At 35.8% G+C, this 27,297-nt stretch overlaps 1 protein-coding gene across 6 annotated transcripts in view; it reads left to right on the forward strand.

Moving 5' to 3' along the window:
- LOC126812111 (uncharacterized) overlaps positions 1–27,297 on the forward strand; it is a 79,367-nt gene that overhangs the window by 44,965 nt on the left and 7,105 nt on the right. The window contains exon 1 of one of the 6 annotated variants that reach the window (XM_056098811.1): positions 4,091–5,674. The exons of 1 other annotated variant lie outside the window; for it this stretch is intronic. In XM_056098811.1, the coding sequence (XP_055954786.1) occupies positions 5,559–5,674 (116 nt within the window). In that variant the 5' untranslated portion in view covers positions 4,091–5,558. Of the gene's footprint in view, positions 1–4,090; positions 5,675–11,801; positions 11,826–12,093; positions 12,855–16,887; positions 16,907–27,297 lie in introns of those variants that run through there. 4 more of the 6 variants (XM_050538360.1, XR_008786057.1, XM_056098812.1 and 1 more) reach the window with 4 other exon arrangements.

Consider the following 27,297-nt stretch of genomic DNA (forward strand, 5'->3'; position numbering starts at 1 on the left):
GGTGCGTTTGGGGATATATTCAGGAGTTTGAAGTGGATTCTGTGGGTAATTGGTAGCCAGTGCAGTTCTTTTAAAACAGGTGTAATGTGGCAGTTTCTGTCAAATCTGCAGACGATCCTGGCTGCAGTGTTTTGCACAATTTGAAGTTTGTTTATCAGGTTCTGATTTATACCATAGAGTAAATTGTTACAGTAGTCGAGTCGTGAGGAAACTAATGATCTGACTAAAGTATGCGCAGAATCCTTTGTAATAAGATGTCGAATAAACCGGAGATGGAAGTAGCAGACTTTACACAACTGATTGACATGGTTCTCCACACTAAGCTCAGAATCAAGATGGACACCAAGATAATTAACCGAGTTAACAATATTTATTTGAGAGTCAGCGATGTGGATGGTAGACGCTGATTTATTAGAAAGCTGTTGTTTGGCACCAATAACCATGACCCCTGTTTTATCATCATTGAGTTTGAGTATATTATTGGTCATCCATGATTTGATATCTTTTGTACAAAATGTGATTCTATTAAATGAATCCTGATGATCTGTGGAATTCCAGCTATCAACAATTTGTGTATCATCGCCATAAGAGTGGTGCATAAACTGGTGCTTTTTAAGTATATTGGCGACACTGACTGTGTAAAGTACAGATAGCACTGGTCCCAGCACAGAACCTTGGGGAACTCCGCTTGAAAGATTAACAGAATCTGAGTTGATGTTTGTAATCTGTACCGATTGACTACGACTGAGAAAGTAAGATTCAAACCATGTCAGGACACCCTCTGTAATGCCAAACTCTACGTGAAGTTTGTTTAGAAGCACCAATGGATCGATCGTGTCGAAAGCGGCTGAAAGATCCAACATTATTAAGGAACATGGTGTATTAGGTATATGCCCGCCTTCATTAGCCAAGTCGGAGCAGAACAGTAAGACGTTAGACCCCATTTCATTTCATTTCTCCAAATTCATCTAACCTGAATATTATGACGACAGAGGGCGCTAGTGGTGGGCTGTCAAACGGCTCTACCTACCGATAAAGCAATAGGTACACTATACGGTATTTTGTTCAACAGGGTCATCGTTTAAAGATACTTTCCAAGAAAAGTATTTATCGAGTAGTTATTTCCAATAAAAGTATGGCAATTTTGGTATATATGGAAAGTAGAAATACCCAATCTTACTAGAAAAATACTGGATTCCCTGAAAAACATCCATGGAACGCATACAGGACAAAAATGTAAGGGTTTCACAAACCGGCAGCCCGGCGATTAGGAATGTCTGGTCGCGTGACGTCAAAGGTTGCACGCGAAGATTGCCTGATCTCCCAACGTTAGTGAGCGTTTGATGTATATGTTAATAAACTTGACGAAGAGCTTAAACGTACAACAGTTTCTGAGACAAAAAAAAAAAAAAAAAAAAAAAAGACGTGGGCAGTGGATAATCCGAGAATTTAATTAGGCTTCGATAATTATGATAAATGGACAGCGATTAAAGACGACATCGTCTTGTATATGCAATGAATTCTCCTCCGGCTTTGCACCCGTTGCTAGGTAGCACGTAAACCAAGACAAGCGACACAAACTTGACTTCGTTTAATAGACTTTGATAGAATTTAATTAGGCTTCGATATTTATGATAAATCGATAAATGAATTCTCCTCCGGCTTTTCACCCGTTGCTAGGTAGCACGTCAGCCAAGTCACATGACATAAACATGACTTCTTTTAATAGACTTTTATAGTATAGGTATTCTCTCGCGAAAACAATGTTTTGAGAAGAATTTGGAGCAAAATTCTGATAGATTAAACATACATTATGCAAGAGCTAAATCGGCCTATTGCAGGTCTTTCTTTAGACCTGAAATGTCATATAAACTATTAATTGGACCATAATCAATTCTCGATGGCATCGAATACCCGAGATTTTAACTAGATTAGAACGATTCGCCATTGAAAAATTTAATTTAAAAATGGGAAAGCGAGGCTTAGTGTCGAATATACCATTGCACACATCTTGTCAAAACTACTAACAGTGATAACTTGGTGGCTCATAATGAAGTAATTTGAGTGGAATTTTCAATATTTTTATTCTACATTATATATATTTGAGCTTTTATAGCAAGGATGGCCAATTCTTTAGCTAAATCTTACATACTGTATCTTTAATTAGTTTGAATATGTTTTTATATAATCGAAATATATTATCAAATCATCCAGTTTGTACGCTGGAAGGTATCTTTAACAAACTATATACTGTACAGCTGGTAAATACATTAACATATGAGAATTAGGTTAACGCGAACTCAGGACATTATAAGAATTCGTCTGCCAGTCGAACTGTTTGATTTTAAATATTCCCTTCAAGATTTCGTGTTTGCTGTACCATGCGTTAACCATACAGGAGGCCTGTTAGGTCAATATAATGATCAAACAAATTAAATCTTTCGAACATTTTGGTTAAAACCGAGGCATTTAATCACAGTTGATACAACACGCGTATGGCCTTCAATCTGTACATAGTATTAGTTTGATGTCTTTCACTTGGTCGGTCTTTGTCCTTTTTTTCTTTTGCGAGGGTTGGATGGCCGAATGGTTAGTGCGGGCGCGCTGTATCATAATCTCTGTCATTGAATAAACTGGCGTGGTTTCGATTCCCTGGTTGTCTGTGATAAGGAGTAGGGTCGCCTGTCCAACCTCGTGGGTTTTCTCCGGGTCCTCCGGTTTGCTCCCGCTGCTAAAGACCCCTAGGCGCAAGCGAATTATTAAAATAAAATCGAACCATGTGTTACTGTTAGTCCCGAAATGACCTAGTTTGTGTCGAGAGGACGTTATACCCCATTTGTCGCTGTCTCTCTCTCTCTCTCTCTCTCTGTGTATCTCTCCTTTTTTCTTTATAGACTGGATCGAAGTAGTAAAAACCAAATTGTGGGCGAAGCTTTCCATATTTGATTGCCATAGAACTGAAGGAAACCATGTGGCCGATAGTTTTATTTGTGTATAATAATAATAATGATATTTGTATTTATATTGAACAACTAACGGTGGTGACTAAATAGCATAATTTGACACGTAAAATCAGACACAGAATCACATTGTCTCATGATTTCAGGACGTGTATTTCACACTATTGATGATGTGTTATCTGCCTATGTGTTAAAATAGCTAAGTCTCTAACTAAATATCATCCAAAATCTTCAACATTGAAAACACGATTTATTTGTCGGTTTAAATCAACATTGATGTTGTGATCTTACCGGGAAAAGATGGCCTTCTGATATCCAATATTTAAGACAAAATAAACATTTTACAATTGGTACACGAATCGTGTACTATAATGCGTCTCAGCGCTATTTGTAATAAGGGATTCGAAAAACGAGGCTAGGCATATTCCACAAGCTATATTCTTATCTGGGGAGCATGCCCAATAAATACTATCGGCGTAGACTGGAATAACCGGAAGCTAGAGATTGAAATTCGATTGAGAATACTGGCGTATGTCGTCTAACCTAACTGATTAGAAATTACAGTAAAAACAGAAACGATTGAATGTAAATCAGTTTATATCCTGGCTAGCGGGCCAGCGTCTTACCCACTTAGAGAGAGATGGGGTTTAACGTCCACACTCGAGACATCCTAGGTCATTTCGGGACTAACATATGGTTCAATTTTATTTCAATTATTCGCTTGCGCGTAGGGGTCTTTAGTAGTGTGAGGAAACCGGAGGACCCGGAGAAAACACACGAGGTTGGACAGGCGACCGTACTCCTTGTCACGTACGACCGTGGAATTGAACCCACGCCAGTTGACCCTATGATACAACGCGCACTCGCTAACCATTCTGCCATCCAACCCGCCATACATAACAATGTTAAGTCAACATGTTAAAAAAGTCGACAAGGATATGTAAATACATTAAATAAATAAATACGCGTAAAAAGTGCTGAGTTTTAACTTACAGAGTTCCATGGTTATTATTATTATTATTATTATGAGTTAAAACCATTTTAACAGTCCTAGAACTTTGTCTGTGAGTTCTGACACATATACAAGACACGAAAACCGAGAAAGAACAGGTTTAAACTGGCACAGATGGTCTGATGGATGAAGCGAATAAACATTGAATCTCTTATGCCTGAGAGGAATATAGAAAATGTTGCTGTTTATTTTTGGTTTCGCTTATTGATATTTTAGACAGTCGATTTAAACAAAACTGTCGTGTTTCGTCAAATATTGACTGAATTTAACAACAAACACCCGTTGGATTTTCATTCTTTTGTGTGTCTCAAATTTTATAGGCAGTGACAGACGGTGAAAAGCCAAAATGTCTCTTATGATTTGCAATGTACAGTTGTAATTTTTCTGTCGGTGTTTTGGAATATTGTAAAGGAAGTACACTTACGAAATGGTTCTTTTTGTTAATTCAAAATATACAATTTTTGTGTGTCAGTGTGTTAGAATATCGTAAAGGAGGTACGAACAACAGCAGATTCAAAGAATACGATTTTTTTTTTATGTCGGCCACCAAAAGATTTCTAGTAAATTCAAAGTATACATTTTTTTCTGTCGGAATGTTAGAATAGTGGAGTGTTCGTACAGTAACGACGTGTTTGTAGTTATTTCAAGAATACAATTTCTCTGTCCATTGGTTAGAATAGTGGCATGTTCGTACAGTTCGATGTTTTAGAATAGTCGAATGTTCTTACAACCATGATGTGTTTTTTCTAGTTAATTTAAAAAAAAAAATACAATTTTTATGTCGGAATAGTGGGATGTGTTTACTAGTTTATTCAAAGAATACAATTTTTATCTGTTTGAATAGAGGGATGTTCATGCAGTAGCGACGTGTTTTCTAGTTAATTCAAAGAATACAATTTTTATGTCGGGATGTTAGAATAGTGGGATGTTCATGCAGTTTCTAGTTAATTCAAAAAATACAATTTTTATGTCGGGATGTTAGAATAGAGGGATGTTCATGCAGTAGCGACGTGTTTTCTAGTTAATTCAAAGAATACAATTTTTATGTCGGGATGTTAGAATAGTGGGATGTTCATGCAGTTTCTAGTTAATTCAAAAAATACAATTTTTATGTCGGGATGTTAGAATAGTGGGATGTTCATGCATTCTTCTAGTTAATTCAAAAATACAATTTTTATGTCGAGATGTTAGAATAGTGGGATATTCATGCTGTAATGATGTGTTTTCTAGTTGATTTAAAAAAAAATGTCTGGATTCGAATAGTGGAATGTTCATGCAGTAACGACGTGTTTCTAGTTAATTTTTAAAAAAATACAATTTTTATGTCGGGATGTTTGTACAACCACGATGTTATGTCAGTGGGTGGGAATTACGACAACGTTCTAAAATGAAACAGTTTGAATATGATCTACACTACAGAACACAACTGTATTAAATTTTATAACCCGTCTGTTCGTGAAACTTTAGATGCACCATGTCGTTTTTCGTGACAAACTGTAACATATCGTAATGTGTGTTAAGATGGAATTACAACAGGATTCACGTTTGGGTGTAAAAAAAACAAAGAGAGAATCATCCATCACGTTATGAACGAATTTACTGTTAGGTCAATCGTTATCGTAGTCAATAAAGGAATAATGGCCAAATCGCGACAAGGAATTCCTAAGACGTTTCGAAATAAAACGCCATTTCAAAGATGCATGTAAGTAATCTAAACTTTTAATCAGGTGACTTCTGTCAAACATTTTAGGTTTGTTGAATTTAGTCCTTGTCACCAATTTTATCCCGACTTGGGGCCGAGAAAGTTGCTTGGGTTTTTCCAGCCTGGTTTCCCCTTCTCCTTCTTTGTCAGTGGCACAATGTGTGGTTTCCTGGCAAGGTGGGATGTCCTGACAAGATGGGGTTACCTGCCAAGTCGTTCGAATGGGCCTAGGCCCCGAATATACCATTGACAACATATCAGAAATCTGCAGACAGTTCAATTTTATTTCAATAATTCGCTTACGTGTAGGGGTCTTTAGCAGTGGGAGGAAACCGAATATAAGTAAAGCAATAGTTAGTTAGTTATAGTTTATTACCATCATATATAATACATTATATATATATCGAACAATGTGAACAGCGAGCAAAGTGAGAATTAAAACGGATACATATTAAATATCATGAAAACTTTTACCAAATTTAAATATGTGGCTTTTATGTAAATATTCTTTGATCCTTGTTCTGCATCACAGGAAATGAATGCCAAATGGATTTTCAACATTCTATTAAAATAATCAGTTTTCTATCATAACCAGATTTATCAATGTATTTGAACCCCAAGTCAAATCAGATATCATTATCACTTGTATCTGTGCTATATTTACAGCTATTATACACATCTTGATTCATATTTAAATTTGGTAAAAACTTTCATGATATTTAGTATGTATCAGTTTTAATTCTCATTTTGCCCGCCGTTCACATTATTCGATATATATGATGGTAATAAACTATAACTAACTATCTAACTAACTATTGCTTTACTTAAATTCGGTTTCCTCCCACTGCTAAAGACCCCTACGCGCGGGCGAATTATTGAAATAAAATTGAACCATATAAGCCCATTGAAATGAGTGCATTGTAGTGTAACGTAGCTTGACTAAAGAGGATGTGGAGGTATATTGCTATTGAATTCGTTTATTATGCTGAATCATTCACTAAATGCTATAGATAGAACTTGCTTATACAACTTTCTGATAAGGTTAGGTGATAAATATTCATACGATACAAGATATTAACGTGTGGCTTTAAATCCGAATCTGTGTACTCATTGATTTCGATTCCCCGGTTGTACGTGACAAGGAGTATATACTGATACCCACTTACGTTCATCTTCTATACTAATATTTGTGACTGTCGTTTGTCTGTCTGTTCGGGGTTGGCGGCTACACTAGGTCTGCCCCGAGTCTGAAATTTGGGGTATAGGGGTAGCTCGGACCGGGGAGTAACATAGGCCAGGTGGCGTTAGTCTACCACTTCCGGTTTCGGGGTTATGACCCCCGAGCGAAGCCGGGCATTCTTCTGGTATATATATATAGCATGTTAAACGATATATTTATAAGCATGAATAATAATAATAATGGTATGCATCTATTCAATTAACATACATTGCCTTGAAATGTGATTTAGTCGTAGTGGTTGTTGCATAAAAGCCCTTCTGAAATCTCTGGAAATATTATAGTTTGTGTGTGTGTGTGTGGGGGGGGGGGTACACCTTATTTCGTAACTGTTATGGGGGTTTAACGTCTTACTGTTCTGCTCCCACTGGGCTAATGAAGACGGGTATACATCATACAGTGTGCTATGAGGAAAATGTTGCCCGGGCAGCGGTACTATGGCCTATTCTTATATCGAATTCCATCTGCCTAGGGATATTTTACGTGCACGCCAATGTGTACACGGGATCTCGGTTTTTCGTCCCATACGAATGACTAGACAGCTGTCCTTGCCAGGACCTCCGCCCTGCATCACTGACAAGGGGAACCACGTCGGAAAATTATCGGCCAATGCCGGCGACCTCCAGGCAAGCGAGCCAGTGGATAATCGATTGAGTAAAGTTTCAAAATGTCCCTCCTACTATATTAATATTTACACAGATGCTTTCAAAGAACATAGATATCAAAAATAGAAACATAAAATAGATATAAACATAAAATCATATGACAAACAGTAATTGGCACGGACTTGGGGATATTACAAGCTTTACTTAAAGATACATTATTGAAGATTAGATAAAGAGCTAGCAGTTCTCGCTATAATAGTTAGAAACTAGATAATGTAAAGGGAATATGCTGAAAATTGCAGTCAAATTGCTCCACTCTGAACCAAGATAGCAACGATTGAAAATTAGACCTAGCCTTGATCATCATTACTAAAGTCGGTACGATAAAAAAAAAACATAGTCTTGATTATCCAATTTTGGATTTAATAATCAATGAGCGTATAGCAGCAGATCTGATTCAAATCCAGTGAAAATCCGACACATAAGATGGCATCGAGAGTTGATTAAGGTATTTTCATGTTAATAAATGTCTAATTAATAGTTTATATAACATTTCAGGCCTACAGAAAGACCTACAATATGCGGATTTAGCTCTTGCATGGCTATCTTCTTTAAAATATCCTTTAAGTAAAAAACGACTATAGATATTACCGAAAACTAATATGATGTAACATGAGATTTCACAAACTCTTTCTGTTCTATCTTTACAGCCTTGAGCGTGTAAGTATAAGTCAATAGAGGCACACCCCTGGCAGTGTTTTGTTTGATAATACCTAATCCTACCTGGGAGCCACGGTGGCTAAGTGGGCAAGACCCTGGCTTGCTAGTCTGGAGGTCGCGTCTTCGATCCCTTCATTGGCCAAAAAAGTTCGTCGTGATTTTCCGACGTTGTTTCCCCTTGTCAGTGGTGCAGGATGGAGGGCATGACAAGGACAGTTGTCTAGTCCTTCGGATGGGACGAAAAACCGAGGCTACACATTGGCAGTTGGGATTCGATATAAGAGTAGGTCATAGTGCCGCTGCCCAAACAAAATTTCCCTCATAGCACACTATATGGCGTATGCCCGTCTTCATTAGCCCAGTTGGAGCAGAACAGTGAACGTTAAACCTCATTTCGTATCATTTTGACCAAGTTGATAACAATCACTCGATAATGTGATAGTATCGCAAGTTTGCTTTGTTCTGGTCGTCTGCCTAATACTGGGGGTTGGGTGGCCTAATGGTTAGCACATCCGCGTTATTTCATACGGTTTGTCAATGAGTCAGCTGGCGTGGTTTCGATTACCCGGTTGTATGTGACAAGGAGTAGGGTCGCCTGTCCAACCTCGTGGGTATTCCCTCCTACTGCTAAAGACCCCTACGTGCAAGCGAATTATTGAACTAAAATTGAACCATATGTTTGTGTCGAGTGGAACCCCATCTCTCTCTCTCTCTCTCTCTCTCTCTCTCTCTCTCTCTCTCTCGCTCATGATTCATGACCTGATGATTCATGACCTATTCAAAGATAATTAAAAAGTAGAAGTAATACTCCCCAACCTCCACTCCCACCCCCAGGACCGGTTATTGTAAAATAATATTTGAAGTACCACCGCCCCCTGTACCACTCTTGTTGTAACAGAATAATATGTCCCAATCTTTATTCGGGTCAACAAATTGTACTATTTTAGAATATTTCAATTAATTGATGATACAAATTTCATCTTAACATACCTTATTTAAAAATTTTGAAAAATTCAACATAAGGGTTTGAAACATCTAACGTAAACCTTTTCAAATGAAACTTCGATTTAAAAATATTTTCGAACCCTCTGGACAAGTAAAATAGGATGTAATGGATAATTTACACAACAGGTAGGACACATAAACATCTAATACTTAGAATAAGGCTAATATTAAAAATTTATTTACTGGAGCTGTCAAGCCAGCAAGAATGTTATTGTCCCTTTAAGGGGAGTAAGAATTTTGTCGGTATTTACCGCTTCTTGTAAGATTTTTTGGAAAATGTTTACTATCGTAAATAGACCATAACCTGCATTAAAAAAAAAAAAAACAAAAAAAAAAAAACGAGAACGACATTTCAGCTTACGTATTTTTTGTTCAAGAGTAGAGTTGTGTTACACTTTTCGCTCCTTAGCAGGTTATCTTTATAAGGGACAATATTTATACTGCTTTCAGTTACATAATTTATCTTTAGCTGTATCGTCAAGCTATTGAAATTTGGTGAATATTTGGATTTAAAAAACAAATACAGATCTAGATATCTACATGTTCAATATCGAGGACGTCTATGGAAGACCAAATAGCTCTTTATTCAGTATTCGTCATTCTTAGTTCTTAATAGTGATTAGACTGTCAAACTAAAGTAGACTATATATTCATGACCTTGACCCAAAAAGCTAAAATCTAACTATTCATGCCTTTGACCCAAAAAGCTAACATCTAACTATTTAGTGCAGTGCAGAACTTAGTTTTGTGAAATGGGGAGCCGTTGATGTGGAACCATAGGCGTACGATCTGGGGGGGGGGGGCATCAAATGCTGGGAAAATTTGGGCACACAATTGTACTTTGTAAAAGTTGTGTAAAAAAATATTGCGTTCTTGAATGTGTCCAATTTAACAGCAAATTTATTATTATTATGTAACATACTAAGAACCTAACTACATTTTTTTGGGCACCAACCACCACCGCCCCCCCCCCCCAGTCAAAAATTTCCCCGTATGCCTATGTGTGGAACTAGTCACATGTGCATCATGGTATCTATATCTGTGGTGATATCATGCTTTAATTCATAATTTGCTAAATAATGTTTAATCTTAATCAGTTCTTATACACCCACACTGAAATGTGGTCGTATATTGCCGTCGCCCCCGTCCGTCGGTCCGTCGTTCTGGCGTCCACAATTGCTCGTGGGCGCTCTAGGGGCTGAAGTTAATATCCGATTTATTCACAGTGTTTAAGTTCATGAGGTAAAGAAGCCGATTGATTTTCAACAATTTCCGATTATTACTGCCAGAGTTATGGCACTTGACCACTTTGGAAAGATCCTGTTGACGCTTTAGAGGCTAAAGTTAATATCCGATTGAATTTAAATTTATACACAGTGTTACGGCCATGAGACAAAGAAGCCTATTGATTACTGGTGCCAGAGTTATGGCCCTTGGTCATTTTGAAAAAATTTGTGGAAGCTCTAGAGGCTAAAATTAACATTTGATTGCTTCCAGAGTTATGGCCCTTGATATAAAATGTTTTGTATACTAAACGTTAGAAGCCAAACAAATTATAATGATTTCTTATAATTACTTAATGACTCAGAATCCGATTTTAGTGTATTATCAATGTTTTCATTAATGGTAAATGAAAAATATGCGACAACCCTTGTTGACTGCACGGGCGACTGTGGGTGTATGTTTCGTTGTCTGGCAAACTATCTTTTATGTAACAGGCGTGTCATTTGAAATACCAATTCGCTCACCATAATGAATAAAAACTAAGAAAGCTGTACGAGTGTTTTCTAAACAAACAAAGCGGATGTTTTACTTTCGTGTTGCTTATGTAGCAGGATATTCTCTTTAAATATTTTAGCCAGTTTCCCTTGTCCTTTGTATCCAGATAATCTTTTATTCCCATGTTGTTGTTCTTAGTGTTTAACGTCCGCTCCCACCGAAGGTGATATCACAGACAAGTTGTCTTTTTTTAATTTTCATTATCTTAGCGCACGCGCAGGGGTCTTTCCTGTGGCAGGAAACCTTAAGTCTGTTTCTTCGTCAAACAAGATGGCTGGCCGTAAAGATATTCGACGGCATTTCCCAGTAATCCTACATCTTTTGATACCAAAGAGACAATTAAAAAACAGAGAAAATCCTTTAGAATCTCGAGAAGAATGCTATAATTAGAAAATTTCGCGTCTTTCTACCCTGAAACCATTTTATTTATTTGCCAATAGTAAACAACACAAACACGGGCTACAAGATCAGGCGCCCTCACAATTATTCCCTCTGTTTGCATGTGCTTGCGTTTTTTGTTGTTTTTTTTTTTAGCTTGCGGCACATTTAATATGTGAGTAGGGGTCATGCCATACTGAATCGACCATTTGCCTGGAAGTTAATGTCATTGATCTATTTATAATTCGCATACCAAAGTTGTTTTTATGACGTTATAGAGCATCGTAGTCTCAATTTACCAGTCACGATGTGCTTTGACTCATTCTTGACTTGTGCTTATGTAAGAATGGTCTTGAGAATTTTCTAGAGACTGTATTTTATAAAGTTTCTTACGTAAGAAAAAGTGAAGAATGACTTTTTGCTTAAGGTACATTAGTTAAGAGTTTAATAATGAGTTGGTAATTTTTGCTATAATAATTCAAAAATAGATGATAAAAAAAAGAAAATATTGAAAATTTCATTCAAATTACTTCATTTTGAGCCAAGTTATCATTGTTTGTTGTTTTGACAAGATGCGCGCACACTGACAACCCGCGCACTGGTATAATCGGGACTTAGCCCGTTTTCCCATTTTTAAATTAAATTTTTAAATGGCGAACCGTTTTAATCTAGTTCAAATCTCGAGTATCCGATGCCATCGAGAGTCGATTATGGTCTCATTTTGTTAATAAATGTCTAATTAATAGCTTATATAACATTTCAGACCTAAAGAAAGACCTGCAATATGCAGATTTAGCTCTTGCATAATGTAAGTTTACTTTAAGAATTTTCTAGGAACTGGGCCCTGGTTTGTTGACCCTGGTCATTAAATTCACTCTCTTTTGGTGTTTCAAACTTTAAACATATATATAATCAGTTGTACACGAGGAGCAGTCCATTTGCTGATTACACTATTTTGCTTGAATACACTATTTTGCCTACAACGTTTTTTAGGACTTCGAATTCTGTCTTATGGTTTGGATTGTTCGTACTTGGTTTTATTTTATTCATAGCACAATTAATCATTTATTTTAAGGTAGGTTTGCTATTATTTTGTTTGACTGGACAAGACATTTAAACTACGGTGCATATAAAGAACTCTAAACTATTTAAACATACATTATGCAAGAGATAAATCTGTCTATTGTACATAAGAATTACGGACTATGAATTAAGAACCAATAATTAAGAACGCCGAATAAAGAGCTATTTGGTTTTCCATAGGAGGTCACGCTCAAGTAATACCAAACTACAAGTAGATCTCTACCTTCGCCGACTACACACGCTTATTCAGTCGTCACCAAGAAAATGGTGATTTAACCCGCATTCAGTAAGATATCGGAATAAATTAAATTAAACTATTTTTTACGGATTGATTTGGAATATTTAAATGTAGCTGATTTAAGAAATACTTGAGGTAAGCCATGTAATATTTATACAATTGATATTGATGTTGTTTGTCCGTTACCGAGGAGATTTGTGTTTCGTATTTTTAAAAGAAAATAGTGTTTATTCTCTACAAACTAATATTTTTGAAGGCAAACTTAAACCCATTTGGATATTTTTATGGGATGTTTTTCTATGTATGAAAAACTGGCGTGGTTTCGGTTTCCCGGTTGTACGTGACAAGGAGTAGGGGCGCCTGTCTAACCTCATGAATTTTCTCTGTGTCCTTCGGTTTCGTCCCACTGCTAAACACCCCTACGCGCAAAAGAATTATTGAAATAAAATTGAACCATATGTTAGTCCCGAAATGACCTAGTTTGTTTCGAGTGGACGTTAAACCCCATTACTCTCTCTCTCCCTTTCTATGTATGAACAATTTATGGTTCAAATTAAGGTCGACGTTTGAACCTTAAATTTAAAGTGATTGGGTATTGATACCTGAATACGACGTTAAACCCATTTCATTTATTGATACCTGGTTAATATTTTTGATATAAATAATACTAGATGTAACCAGGTAATTTTGAGCTGGTGGTCTATTTCTACCTGTAATATTTTTGTCCCATATAATATAATCTTTGTCACAAAACACATCAACCACAAGGAAATGATATATTGGATAGAATTTAATTAAAAAAAATAGAGGAAATTTTATATAAAAATAATTTTTCAAAAAACCTTCGACAATGAAAACACGAATTATTTGTCAATTTTAATCAACATTGGTGTTGTGATCTTACCGGAAAAAGATGGGCTTCTGATATCCAATATTTAAGACAAAATAAACATTTTACGATTGGTACACGAATCGTGTACCATAATGCATTTCAGCGCAAATTGTAGCAACTGACTCGAAGAACGAGGTTAGACATATTCCACAAGTCTTGTCAAACGGTGACGACATATTCTTATCTGAAGAGCATGCGCAATAAATACTATCGGTATAGACTGGAATAACCAGATGCTAGTGACTGCCATTCGATTGAGACCTCTGGATTATTTCGCCGAACATAACTGACTTGAAATTAGAGTAAAAACGGAAACGATTGAACGTAAATCAATTTATATACATTCATATTACATTATTATATGCGCTGCGACCCATTTATGTCAATTTCTAGGTCCCAAATATTAGCGATTTAGCTCCTTTAAATTACACTGATTTTAAGTTACACTGATTTTAAATGTTTTATCTAGTCCATTTAAAGAAATTTCTATTTTCGAAAAATTGATGATACAATTAATGATTGATGACCCAATCCGGAATGGCTCCAGACCAAAAAATAATGGAATTTTCCGCGGAATTCTATGAGATATCCATCTACACCCCTGTCATTGGCAGTCAACTTCGACACAACAGTATGATAGGACATAAAATAGAAAGTGAGTAGGTACACATACTTGGGACCCAAGATGGCGTCTTTGTACACTTGACGTCATATTTTCATGACGTCATATGAAATTTCTGACTTCACAGTATTCGCAACTTTATCTATATTAATACGGCTTTGGTAGTTCGTACTGCCTGCGGAACCTCACTATTGTACAATGTTGTCAAACGATTCGGACGACGAGCTTTGTTTCTTAGTTTCTTCAACTGACCATCAAGAACTTGTTTGAAACTCAAATTATGGATTGTGTAGTTTTTTCACATCAGTTCTATTTGTAACCCGTAAATGTGAAACTATTCCCATAACTAAATGCGGAATTCGGTGGGCAATATTCATCATTTATTTTTGCTTACTTCCAAGACGAATCTAGACATCCACAAAATAAGCTCTTATATACTCATATATTCCAGCGCACACAGGATTTTTCGCCCACTAACGTGTTTATTATTCCGCCACACTGACCAACTGTTAAAAAAGTTCACAGCCCACGGGTGTTTGCGCAGGCATTGTTGGCACATTCACTGACGTGTATCATTTGTATCTTCCTCATAATCCAAACTATCCGAGTACATTTAATCCTTGTTAAATATTTTCTGCATAAATTCTGCACTTTGACTAGGTTTAAAGTAGCTAAGTCTCTAACTCAATATCATCCAAAATCTTCGACATTGAAAACACGAATTATTTGTCGGTTTAAAATCAACATTGATCTTGGGATCTTACCTGGAAGAGATGACCTTCTGATATCCAACATTTAAGACAAAATAAACATTTTACAATTGGTACACTAATCGTGTACCATAATGTGTTTTAGCGCTATTTGTAATAAGGGACTCGAAAAACGAGGCTAGGCATATTCCATAAGTCATGTCAAACGGTGACGATATATTCTTATCTGGAGAGCAAGCACAATAAATAATATCGGCGTAGACTGTAATAACCAGACGCTAGAGATTGAAATTCGATTGAGAATACTGGCGTATTTCGCCGAACCTAACTGCTTTGAAATTAGAGTAAAAACAGAAACGTTTGAATGTAAATCAATTTATATACATTCATATTACATTATTGTATGCGTTGCGGTCCATTTGTGTCAATTTCTAGGTCCCAAATATTAGCGATTTAGCTCCTTTAAATAAAAGGTGTCTAGCGTAACATGTGTTTCGGGTATATGTTTCATCAGTGACATGTGAGACGAGATATCGCTCTACGAAACTTCCTGGTGTCTTTTGCAATTTGTTTGGGGTAAGACGTTATCTCTCCCCGCCCATGAGTATTTGCGTGCCATTTCCAGTGAAATAATCATGTTGTTCTGATGATCAACTAGTATCAAATATATACTCTTCAAAAAAAGTAGGGGATATTCAGAAACAATACAAAACTGCGGAAATGCACTGCTGTTTTTATTAGAGGTAACCAGTGTATGTTAATTACAGGCCAATTCCCTACACATGAATATAAACATTTCATATGGGCTGCTTATCTGGCGGTCCCATTACACTCGCAAATAGATACACCGTCAAAAGTGAAAATGAACGTTTTTGATTTGTGTCTTAATAATGAGTAATTGCTCCACCAATCCTCAGACATTCAGGAATTCGTCGTGGCATGCTACTAATCAATCGTCCAGTCACGATTTGGGGCAATCTAACCCACTCATCTTGCAGTGCGACGGCTAATTCTTGCAGTGTTGTCGGTTGACGTTGACGTCGACGAACACATCTCCCGATCAAATTAAACTTAACACACTAAAGCAAAGATACTCCAAACAGTAAATCTTATCCAAGAACCGATAGGAAAGCAAACATGGATAGATAAACCAGCACGCGGCAGTTTTCATCAACCCTTCCTTGAAGTGTCACATTTGACAATGAACCCACGTGTATGGCGCTATTGCGTGTCGCATGTGCCGCTCAGTGCTTCTGTTGGGACGATAAGTTCTTCATCTGTGAACATACTCTCAAAGCATGTCTAGTGTCCATGACTATTTATCATATTACAACCTGCATAGGTATTTGCATTTTAATATCCCCTGCTGTTTTTGAAGAGTATATCGTGCTGAGATTTGTTACAAATCGCCTCGAGCATGTTCCACACATCTCAACATTTATCAGCTCTTTGTTCAATCTATAAAAGCCTACATCCCTACAAAATGTTTTGTTTTTAGTCAAGTTTTAGTCCATCATAGTGAGATTCAAGGGCTACTATACCAAACAAGCTTTCATGGAAAACGCCAAAAGGCTAAAAAATATACGACCCCGCAAAACAAATACAGGTGTCAATAATGTTAATAATGACCCAAGTAAAGAAACATCGTTGAAGACCCAGGAAACAAGCGGTGCTGTTGCACACGATTTGTCTCTCGTACCTGTTGTGATGAAAAGGAATAAGATTTTTATTAATGATGATCTAACAAAACTAAGATCTACCCTTGCTTTTAAAGCCCGCCAATTATTGAAGGAAAAGAAAATCTCCCAAACATGGTGTAGGGATGGGATCATCTATATAAAAACCCGAGATGGATCAACAAAATTAGTGAGAAATATAAACGAGTTTGAGGTAGTCTGTGAGGCAACAAAGATAAGAATGAGAATTACCAAAGTAGGCGATGCTACTACAGATCCACCGACAGGTGAAGATTCTTACTTAAATATCTCGACAATGGAACTTTAAATCTTACTTACCAAAATGTAAATTAATGCATATTATTATTATTATTATTAGCTTAAATTGGATAACCTTTAAATAGGCAGGTGTGTCAATCATAAAATTATTTAAAAATGACAAAGCCACACATCCTTTTTTTAACATTCTACTAAGATTAAATAGAGCAGCAGGTATGTTGTTTACATAGTACAGCCACAGACTCATCACGCAAACGCATATATATAACGGTTCGTGGCCCACTTATACTAACAAATACGTCTGGCCGATTACAGTCTTACAAAATTAAACTTATAAAGTATTTGAATAAATATAACGTGGAATATTATAATAATTGTTGACGTTTACAAACATTTTATTAAAACCATATTTGGTTGTATCATATTCATCTAATAATATAAACCCGTAAGTAATAATTGACAGCTTTATTCTGAGGTAGTAGCATTTGAGCTCTCTTAAAATTAAGCCAATCCATAAAAATCAAGAAGCTTATCTTTGCTACTTCTAAAAGCTGTATATGCACTTTTCTGTTAAATTCAAACATGGAGTCAGCTATTAATATGATTGTATCAGTGATATGATTGATTATTTCATAATTAAAAGAGTCTTCTTACATTTTAGTATATATGAAATTATTCATTGATATAATGGAATGTTACAAAATTAAAGAAAAGTTTATATATTCTAGTCTATTGAGTCATTTAGAGATATAATTATTTCAAGTTACAAGAAAGTTGAAACATTCTAGGATATACAGTCATTCATTGATATTCTAGGATAAGCAGTCATTCATTGATATCACTGATTATTTCAATATTGACCGAAATTTTATATATTCCAGTAATGATTGATTAACTAATTGATATGGTTAATTATTTCATAATTAAACGGGTGTTTATACATTCTAGCATATAGAGTTATCCATCAACAATTAAAAGGAAATTTATACACTATAGAGTATGGAATCTTCCATTGATGATTTAAAAACACAAAAGAAATATTATACTCTCGCACATGGAGTCTTACATAGATATGATTGATTATTTCACAATTAAAAGGAGGCTCATATATTCTAGTACATGTATATAGAATCATTGTTGATATGATAGATTACATCAAATTAGAGGAAGTAGTACACTTTAGTGTATGAAAACTCATTACCAAAATGTATATTAATGCATATTATTATTATTATTATTAGCTTAAATTGGATAACCTTTTAATAGGTAGTTGTGCCAATCATAACATTATTCAACAATGATAAAGCCACACGTGCTCTCTTTAACATTCTACTAAGATTAAATTTTAATAGTGCAGCAGGTATGCTGTTTACATAGTACAGCTACAGACTCATCACGCAAACACATATATATAACGGTTCTTGGCCAACTTATACTAACAAGTACGGAGTCTTTCATTGATATGATTTTTAAAATAAGGTTTAAATGATCTAGTATATGAAGTTATTGAAGCATATGATTTATTATATCATAATTATGAGGAAGTTTATGTATTCAAATATATGGAGTTAGCCTTTGAGATGATTAAATTAGTGATATGATTGATTTTATCTAAATTAAAAGAAACGTATCCTTTGGTATCTGTGATATGAGGGATTATTTCATAATAAATTTTAGTAAAATTTCAGCCATGCATTGGTATGATAGATTGTTTCAAAATTAAAAAGAAAGTTTATACATTCTAGTCCAGGGAGTAATTTAGAGATATTATTGTTCCAAAGTTACATGAAAGATGAAACATTCTAGTTTATTATTAGGAGATTTATTTTAGTAATTAAAATTATCCAATTTTGTGACTTTATATTTATATAATAAGCGTATACCTATGTATATTTATGATTCTATAACTTTATATTAGAAAGCATATCATGATTAATGATACTAAAACTATTAATATGATTGACGATTTCCAAATTTATAATTAATAGAAGGCCCAGTAGAAGTTTAAGTTTACCCATTCTCAGCCATTCTTGATTTGATCTTGGTCAAATGTTTCTCCCTTGCCTTGCTTATATGTATATATGTTCACAGTTCATTCGCATATATGTATATATATTCCCACTAGAGAGATTATTCTATGTCTCTTATGTACATACGTTGTTTTCACCTTTTTATATTTGTTGTTTAAAACATGTTCACCTTGAATCGTACCACGTGTCGTCATCCCCACTGTCTTCCGTCTTAGTTTTGTCGTTATCATCGTGCCCACTATCCTTGTTGTCCTCTCCATCATTATATCATTTGCCCAACTTCTTTAATCAAGATTCCAAATTAAGCTTGTTGCCTGTTAAATACCACACACTAATCGTTGCTAGTTTGCTCCTATTAATTTCTGGTGATATTCATCCCAACCCTGGTCCGAACAAACTCAATATAATTCACTTAAACATTAGAAGCCTGCAAAATAAACTAGACCTACTGTCCACCGATTTCCCCGACGTTGATATTATTACTTTGTCTGAAACGTGGATAAATGACTCGATTAAAACTGACATATTACGGTTAAGTAATTTTCATGAACCCATTCTTGTTAACAGATCTGGTGGACAAGGTGGCGGAGTAGGCATCTACGTTCGTGAAAATCTATACTACAAACATCGTAGGGATCTTGATGTAAACGGCCTTGAAGCAGTTTGGATAGAAATCCATGCCCTAAACAAAACCTTTCTAGTTGGCACCTTCTACAGGAAACCATCATTAAATGTAGAATATTGGAATGAACTTGAAAATAGCATCTCACAAGCTAAGGACGACAACAAGCCACTCCTCATTCTAGGAGATTTCAACTGTAACTACTTTTCCCCACATACTCGGAAACTAAACGAGATATCTGATCGCTTTAACTTGGTTCAGCTGGTAACAGAACCTACGCGAATTACAGAATACTCTAGTACAATCCTTGATTTGTGTTTTGTAAATTGTCCCGATTTTATTCGATCTTGTGAAGTCTTGGAAGCAGGAATAAGCGACCACTGCCCAATCAAAATTACTGTAAATATATCCAAACCACAGAAAGAAACGTTCACTCGTCCAATTTGGAATTGCGATACACAGAGTTTAAGACATCTGGATGAATATTTTGGGAACACGGATTGGGATTACTATTTGCAGAATCCAATCCAGCCTACCACTATCGCCACTGTCATCTCTGAAATTATTATTGATGGAATAAAAGGCCATATCCCCTCAAAAAATGTTACAATAAGAAGTCATGATACCCCATGGATGAATGGCTATATCCGTCGTCTAATAAGAAAACGTACTCGTATTCACAGGAAAGCTAAAACAGATAATACCCCATCTTCATGGTTCGAATTTAGACAATTTCGTAACCACGTTGTGAGTGAAATCAGGAAATGTAAATTAGAATATTTTAATAAAATTGACGATAAGATTAGTTCTAATAAATTAAATGATCGGAAATGGTGGAATTTAGTAAAATCAAACACAGTTAAATCAGGGCATACTAAAAAAGAACTCCCCCCTCTAAAAATAGACAATAATATATTTTTCGGAAATCGCGAGAAAGCAAATGCTCTTAATACGTTTTTCGCTAACCAGAGCCAAATAGAAAACCCTCTTGACGACCCCCCAAATGTAATACCCCATGACGTATTTATCGAAGATCCAAGTTTTTCCATTGAAGAAGTTAGTAACATTTTATTATCCTTAAATATTAACAAGGCTACAGGCCCCGATCATGTGAACAATCGTATACTCAAATCATGTTTTAAAACCTTATCTAAACCCCTATCTATTCTGTTTAATATATTATTCCAATTCGGTACTTTTCCAGATATTTGGAAGCTTGCCAATGTTGTTCCCGTTTATAAGAAAGGTGATATACACGACGTGTGCAATTATAGGCCAATTTCACTTCTTAGTTGTCTAGGCAAAGTTTTTGAAAAATGTCTTCATAAATACTTACATAATTTTTTAGTGGAAAACGAAACTATTTCCCCTTTTCAATCGGGCTTTAAACAAAAGGATTCTACTATATATCAATTAATTGAAATCAATGATTACATTGCTAAGGCTATGGATGAAGGACATGAAATTAAAGCTGTATTTTGTGACGTAAGTCGCGCGTTTGACCGAGTGTGGCACAAAGGTTTACTAAACAAATTATATGCTGTAGGAATTAGGAACAAATTTTTACTTTTAATAGAGCATTATCTCTCAAACAGACAACAAGTTGTAGTTATTAAAAACGAAACATCTAAAATAAAAACATTGGAAGCAGGTGTCCCCCAGGGCTCCGTCCTAGGCCCAACATTGTTTCTCATTTACATTAACGACGTCATCAAGAACATAAACTCCCATATTAGATTGTTTGCGGACGATACGTCCTTGTATGTCATTATTGAGGACCCCGTTTTATGTCAATCCAGTCTTAATGATGACCTTTCTAAGATATCTACTTGGTCAATTGATTGGAAAGTCAACTTTAACCCAACTAAAACAGAAAGCATGACTTTTTCACGTAAAAAAACCCCTCTTCGTTTCATGTGAATTTTAACAATACCGACATAATAGATACAGCTGACCACAAACACCTTGGGCTAATATTCAATTCCTCAGGACAGTGGACCATTCATATTAACTCCATAATTATTAAAGTAGGTAAACTTGTGGATGTTCTTAGAAGTTTCAAATATAAATTGTCAAGGAAATCACTAGAGACTATATACAAATCCTTCATTCTCCCTGTATTTGATTACGTTGATGTAATTTATGATAATTGTAGTAAAACTGACAGTGAAAAACTTGAAAATATCCACCTTGATGCCCTTAGAACTATAACGGGTTTGGTTAAAGGTACATCCCACAAAATTCTATACACTGAATCAGGACTCACTTCTCTGAAACAACGAAGATATAGGCATAGGTTAACCATATTTTACAAACTAGTAAACAAACTAGCCCCCCAAAACTTATGTCTTCTTGTCCCACCTAAGATATCTGACATTAATCCATATTTTCTGCGCGACACCAACTCTCTAAGATCTGTCCAGTGTCACACGGAAACCTATAAATCTTCCTTCGTCCCACTGACAGTTCGCGATTGGAATGATCTACCTGCCAATGTTAAAGATTCCTCTTCACTTAAAATATTTAAAAAACATCTTTCCAAACATGATAAACAAGTCCCCTCATATTTCTACTTTGATAATCGCTCAGTAAATGTCGTCCATACACAACTTAGACATGGTAAAAGCACATTAAATTATCATAAATTTCTAATGCATGTTTCCGAAAATCCTTCATGTAAGTGTGGCTACTACATGGAAAATACAGAACACTTTTTCTTCTTCTGTCCATTGTACAAGGAAGAACGAATCCGTACCATCAACAATCTCCCCTACCATTTCCACAATATTTCAGCAATTCTTGACGGAAACCCGAAAGTAAATGATTGTGAGAATCAGGCCTGTTTTGAAATTGTTCATTCGTATATAAGTGCTACAAAACGATTTAAATTGATAAAGTACTGATCAAATTGAATTAAACGCTTAAACTCCCCCAGCCCCCTAACCCACGCCTCGCCCCCGCCCCGAGGATGAGGACACACTATGTACATTCTAATACCACGGTGAGAAAAATGACACAATATTATACATGTACTTATCTTCGCGCAATGTATTATAATTTCCATGCAATTTAGACATGCCATGTTTTGTTTTATTATCTTGGAGACGGATTAATATAAGCCTCATAGCTTGTTTCCGAATCCATATAGTTTATTATGTATTGTTAATATGTCATTATATGTTAAATAAATACTGTTTAAACCAAGTGAAACAAGAAAATGCATAGACTAAATGGAATAATAGAACAAGGACACCTTAATGTCGACAAAATACGTAAAGCTATGAAATAAGATACTTTTATGATAGGATTCAACCGAAAGATACCATATATGCACCATGGATATATGATATCTACACTCAAGTTAAACGAACTGCATCTATTCATTTTCAGTATTAAAACATGCATTGGTGGTTAACAGTGTGTAACTAAAAATTATGATTGGATATTTATTGCCAACATTTCAATGTACCTTGAATTTTCTAAACCAAGTCTATTGCATCTAGATGTTTAAAGCGCGTTAAGAGTATATTCATTTAAGAGCAAAGTTTCACTCCCATTTCGCCTACGTCCCATTTCGACTACACCCTATTTCGACTACAAATTTAATTACCCCCAAAATCCTGACCCCCAACTAATCAGCAGTGTTCGATCCCTGCATTGGCCGAGAAAGTTCATCCAGATTTTCCGGCGTGGTTCTCCCTTGTCAGAGATGCAGGACGGAGGAACTGATAAGGACAGCTGTCTAGTCGTTCGGATGGGACGAAAAACCGAGGTCCCGTGTACACATTGGCGTGCACGTAAAAGATCCCTTGACAGTTGGAATTTGATATAAAAGTAGGCCTTGGTGCCGCTGTCCGGGCAAAATTTCCCTCATAGCACACTATATGGCGTATGCCCGCCTTCATTAGCCCAGTTCGGAGCAGAACAGTAGGACGTTAAACCCCATTTCATTTCATTTCAACTAATCAGCAATTAACTGTTCCACCGATTAAGAGATCTAGTTAAGGTAATTATTATTGTTAAAATAGCTTATTCCTTATATATTATAGCTTGTTTTTTTAACATCAAAGCAAAGATATCAACTCAGAGTACATTTTTATTTTGACAAATATTTGTAATTTTTGGAGATTACATTGAGTTTAATACTTGCTTATCTATATAAAATGAATTGTTTCATTTATTCTTCTTTCCCACAAAACCCAATCCATGGCCTCAGGCCGAAAATGGAAAGATTGCAAAATCATATTCTAAAAACAGGAAGCAGCTTCGGCTCTCCAATTTCTTGTCTGCGATATCACTTATGTGGAAGCAGACGTAAAACACCAGGATACTACTACTACATTTATTTTTCTTTGTCTGGGATATCACTTCGGTGGAAGCGGACGTTAAATAAAGCTATTTCACACACATTTATTCTTCACGTTCACTATCATTCAGTCAAAAATTTTGTTATCTTATTAGAATGCCTTTATAACAAATAGTTTGTTTATTTTCAAATTCGGGAATTTTAAAAGTAGAAATATTAGTTTATTTATTTATTAACAATAACATTGTTTTATGTGTATATGGCGGGACTTCGTGAAGTAGAATTCGTAGTTTCTCAGAGGGGTAAGCCGCGAGTCTTGCTGGATGGATATGAGTATAGAAAAAATAAGGGGCGCGGTGAATGTATTCATTGGAAGTGTGTAAAGGCAAGTGGAAAAATGAAATGAAATAGGGTTTTACGCCCTACTGTTCTGCTCCGAACTGGGCTAATGAAGGCGGGCATACGCCATATAGTGTGCTATGAGGGAAATTTTGCCCGGACAGCGGCACCAAGGCCTACTTTTATATCGAATTCCAACTGTCAAGGGATCTTTTACGTGCACGCCAATGTGTACGCGGGGCTTCGGTTTTTTGTCCCATGCCAGTCACATGTTAATTGGACCGACACGTACACACTTGTCAGCTGGTGGTGTGTATTGCATAGATAATGTATATAGTATGTGTAGTGCCTGTGACGTCACCAGCCAATCAACCGGATTAGTGTTGTAATTGAAAATTTGAAAACCGTTTTTGGCTTTCGGATACTTAAACCTCAATAGCTGAATTAATTTTAATCAGACTGTCTGCGATATCACCTCGGTGGAAGCGGGCGTAAAATACAACTAACTAAGTAAGTGAACAGATTGGTTTGAACTTGCCGTAAAATGGATATAGTAACCATTGGCTATAAGTACATTCAATTAAGATTTTTAATATTACGTGCCCTGCTTTCAATGAAGCGCATTGTAGTGTAACGTAGCTTGACTTAAGAGGGTGGGGAGGTATATATATATTGCTATTGAATTCGTTTATTATGCTGAACCATTCACTAAATGCTATAGATAGAACTTGCTTATACAACTTTCTGATAAGGTTAGGTGATAAATATTCATACGATACAAGATATTAATATGTGGCTTTGAATCCGAATCTGTGTACTCATTGATTTCGATTCCCCGGTTGTACGTGACAAGGAGTAGGGTCGTCTGTCCAACCTTTTGGGTTTTCTCCAAGTTCGATCTTCGCTTTCCTCCCACTAAAGAACCCAACGAGCAAGCGAATTATCGAAATAAAATTGAACCTTGTGTTAATTTCGAAATGACATAGTTTGTGTCGAGTGGACGTTGCCCCTCACCCCATATGGGTATTATGCGCGATTGGATTTCATGCCTTATCTAAAGTCATTTGCATTTTTAGGAAAATATCAAATTTTTCACAGTTTAATCGTATACTAAACATTAGCATGGAACAGAACTAAAAGTCAAACAAATTCTAATGATTTTATGATAATTACTTAATCAGTTGTTGCTCTTAATCAGATTTTAGTGTATTATAAATGTTTCATTACGGACAATAGAAAAAATATGTGACAACTCTTGTTGACACCTCGGACGACTTAGCTGCTGTGGGCGTATGTTTTGTTGCCTGTCAACTAATATTTCATTTCTGTATGTCTGTTGAGGCTTGGTGGCTACACTCGGGCTGTCCCCAGACTGTAATTTGGTGTATGGCCACAGATCACTAATGATTTTCCTATTGACTTTATGTTAATTCTCGTCTCTTAGACCGACTCTAACTTTTTCCCAAATTTTCGTTGGGTAGAACGCTTTCTACCACAGATGGAGCAACATGTGGCAACCTCTTGCTCAAAAGCACGTATGAGGTTCACCATGGAAAACTTGAGATACACAAGCTGGAAGTAGAGACAAGTAAACATGCAATTGTTGACCCTACATTTCAACCTAACCAACCTCTCAACTCTTGTATCCTTCCACCTCAAAATCATGAATAATCACCAAAACCTGGCAGAAAATATATTTTTAAACCATTTTCTTCGATTCTACACCAAAAAGTCAACAAAAATCGCCATGCAAAAGGAGGAAAAAGGAGGGAGACGGCGTAGAAATATTTGGTGAGCTGTGTTCGTATAGGGGTAGATCTGTCACTTCCGGTTTCGGATTGATGCTACTTCCGGTTCATGAGTATACCCGTTTAAACCGGGTCAACCGCTAGTATGATATTAAAATGCATGATTTTGTTACAAATAGATAGAGAGGTGGCATACTTAATGACATTACACTGAAAATCAATGAAATCCCCTATTATTATGTATAGGATAAAGCACGAGGGTTTTGTATGAAGTCTGTCTTCCCCAGCATAACCGAAGTCGAGGACTTTATCTTGATTACAAACCGTTTATGTTTACATGTATGTAAAATGAGAATATCCCATTATTCCGGTAAAAAAAACCCAAAACCCAAAACACCCTTATATCATGTTTTCTGATGGTAAAAAAAACCTACCATGGACGGTTAACCCGATACAGGTTTAAAGAAAAACTTTCAGAAGAATAACCCCAAATTCCTCTCTATATATTCAGACCGCAAGTTATTCCGGGCATAGAATATACAACAAAAATCAAATAGATTTACCGTTATAGGTTTATATTGTATTGTATTTGTATAGCGAGTAGATTTCACACAAGAATCAATCACAATATACGAGAACCAAGTAAACATCATAAAGACCCCAATCGCAATTCAAACGTCTACATTCTCTTCGGATATAATTGATAGCAAATAATATAAGAGTAGTATGCATACAGGGTCACACAGGTGTTTAAAATTATACTTTATATTATATACATAGGGTTACAATATATAATAATATGGAATATATGTGACCCGCCGCGTGTAAATGAGTCGGATTGCGGTAAAATTATTTTTGCACAAGAGACAAAATAAGCGAAAATATTGATTTTGATCGAAATTGAGATTTTCACAAAAATGAGTCTATAAATATACTATCTATCGACTCAAAAGATCAAAATAGCAATAAAACATTTTAAAACGCCTTTATTTGGACGTTTTGTAAGAGTACCGTATTCTTAAATCTGTCTTTTTCTGAATATTCTCTTAACGTCGTTCACCAATGTTCTCTCGCAGGTTAACGACTTCGCAGTCGGTTAATCTTAAATTATTTAAAGATACATTATGTAAGATTTAGATAAAGTGCTGCCCGTTCTTGCTATAATAGCTCAAAAATAGATAATGTAAAATGAAAATATTGAAAATTTCATTAAAATTACTTCATTCTGAGCCAAGTTATCACTGTTTGTAGTATGGCAAGATGTGTGCGTTGTGGTAACCAGGGCACTGGTATATTCGAGACTTGGCCTCGCTTTCCCATTTTTAAATTAAATTTTTTAATGGCGAACCGTTCT

This window comes from Patella vulgata, chromosome 2 (assembly GCF_932274485.2).
Source record: "Patella vulgata chromosome 2, xgPatVulg1.2, whole genome shotgun sequence".
Taxonomy (NCBI): Eukaryota; Metazoa; Mollusca; class Gastropoda; family Patellidae; genus Patella; species Patella vulgata.